At 43.2% G+C, this 1,086-nt stretch overlaps 1 protein-coding gene across 1 annotated transcript in view; it reads left to right on the top strand.

Annotated features, from left to right (window-relative positions):
- The window catches only part of Hnrnpl (heterogeneous nuclear ribonucleoprotein L), a 12,686-nt gene that overhangs the window by 1,086 nt on the left and 10,514 nt on the right, over positions 1–1,086 (top strand). Inside the window, exon 2 of the mRNA XM_023721459.1 lies at positions 986–1,085. Coding sequence (XP_023577227.1) covers positions 986–1,085 — 100 coding nt within the window. The remainder of the gene's footprint in view (positions 1–985; position 1,086) is intronic.

The following is a 1,086-nucleotide window of genomic DNA, read 5'->3' as shown; positions in this document are numbered from 1 at the left end:
GTTTTAGAAGACATTAATTGAATCCCTATTTCTTTATCAGATTGGGGGAAGTATTAGGGTTTCCTCACTTGCAGAGGAGTAAACAGGTAAAGAGGTAGGTATATTATCTTAAATCGTGTAGCTAGTGTGGGACAGGGCTGTGATTAGAACTCAGAATTGTGGAGCTGGTAACCACCAGGAAGGGTGTGCCTCCTTGGTTTGTACGGTTTATTCCTGAAATAGAATCCAATTCTGTCCCAATTCTATCAGCTTCTACTCAGTGATTCTCTGAGAGGAGACTGAGCCTAGGAAGCATAAAGAAAATACTTGCTTCTTTAAGTCCCAGAAGCTTCTCACTGGGTAGAAAGAGACTTCCTTTTTAGGCAGGCCTATATTTTTGGTGATAAGGGCCATAGTTTCTGGGTTTTGTGAAAAAACTTTCTTCCTCTCCTTTATAATCAATATTTCTCAAAGCAAACATTGGAGGAAGATAAAAATTGTCAGGATTGTCTTGCCTGCCACAGGTCCAGGGACACACCTTGTTTTGCCCTGTTTGGACGTGGGGGGTGACAGCAGTTATGCTTTGTTAGATGATGGCTTGCTCAGAGAAAGAGCAGAGAAATCGCAATACGTGTCCTTGTTCATGTGACACAGCTGGGCTCCATACCAGGGAATGGTCTTCTCCAAGCCATTCTCTTCCCTGTTCCTTGGTTGAGCAAAAAAGGGACAAGTTCCTGGAGGAATATTAAAGATTTTTTTTTAATATTAAAGAATTGAAACTTCCTTACTCCATTCTGCTTTGAGGAGAAGCTATAACCACCCACTAACAACCATTACTCTGCTTGTCCATAAACCATTTAGTGTAGTTGACTTGAATTGCTGCCCCTCCTGCCCTGTGCATCTTTGATGAGTGATGCTTAATTGTTATCTGACTGGGTACCCAGCAGTAGAGGCCAGTGGGCTGCCATCTTGTAGAGTAGAAAATTGGATCTAATTTTTGTTTTCTTTCTCAGGAGAACTACGATGACCCCCACAAAACCCCTGCCTCCCCAGTTGTCCACATCAGGGGCCTGATTGATGGTGTGGTGGAAGCTGACCTTGTGGAGG

The sequence above is a fragment of the Octodon degus genome, unplaced genomic scaffold (genome assembly GCF_000260255.1).
Source record: "Octodon degus isolate 3935 unplaced genomic scaffold, OctDeg1.0 scaffold00083, whole genome shotgun sequence".
Lineage (NCBI taxonomy): Eukaryota > Metazoa > Chordata > Mammalia > Rodentia > Octodontidae > Octodon > Octodon degus.
This window is presented reverse-complemented; position numbering and strand designations above follow the sequence as displayed.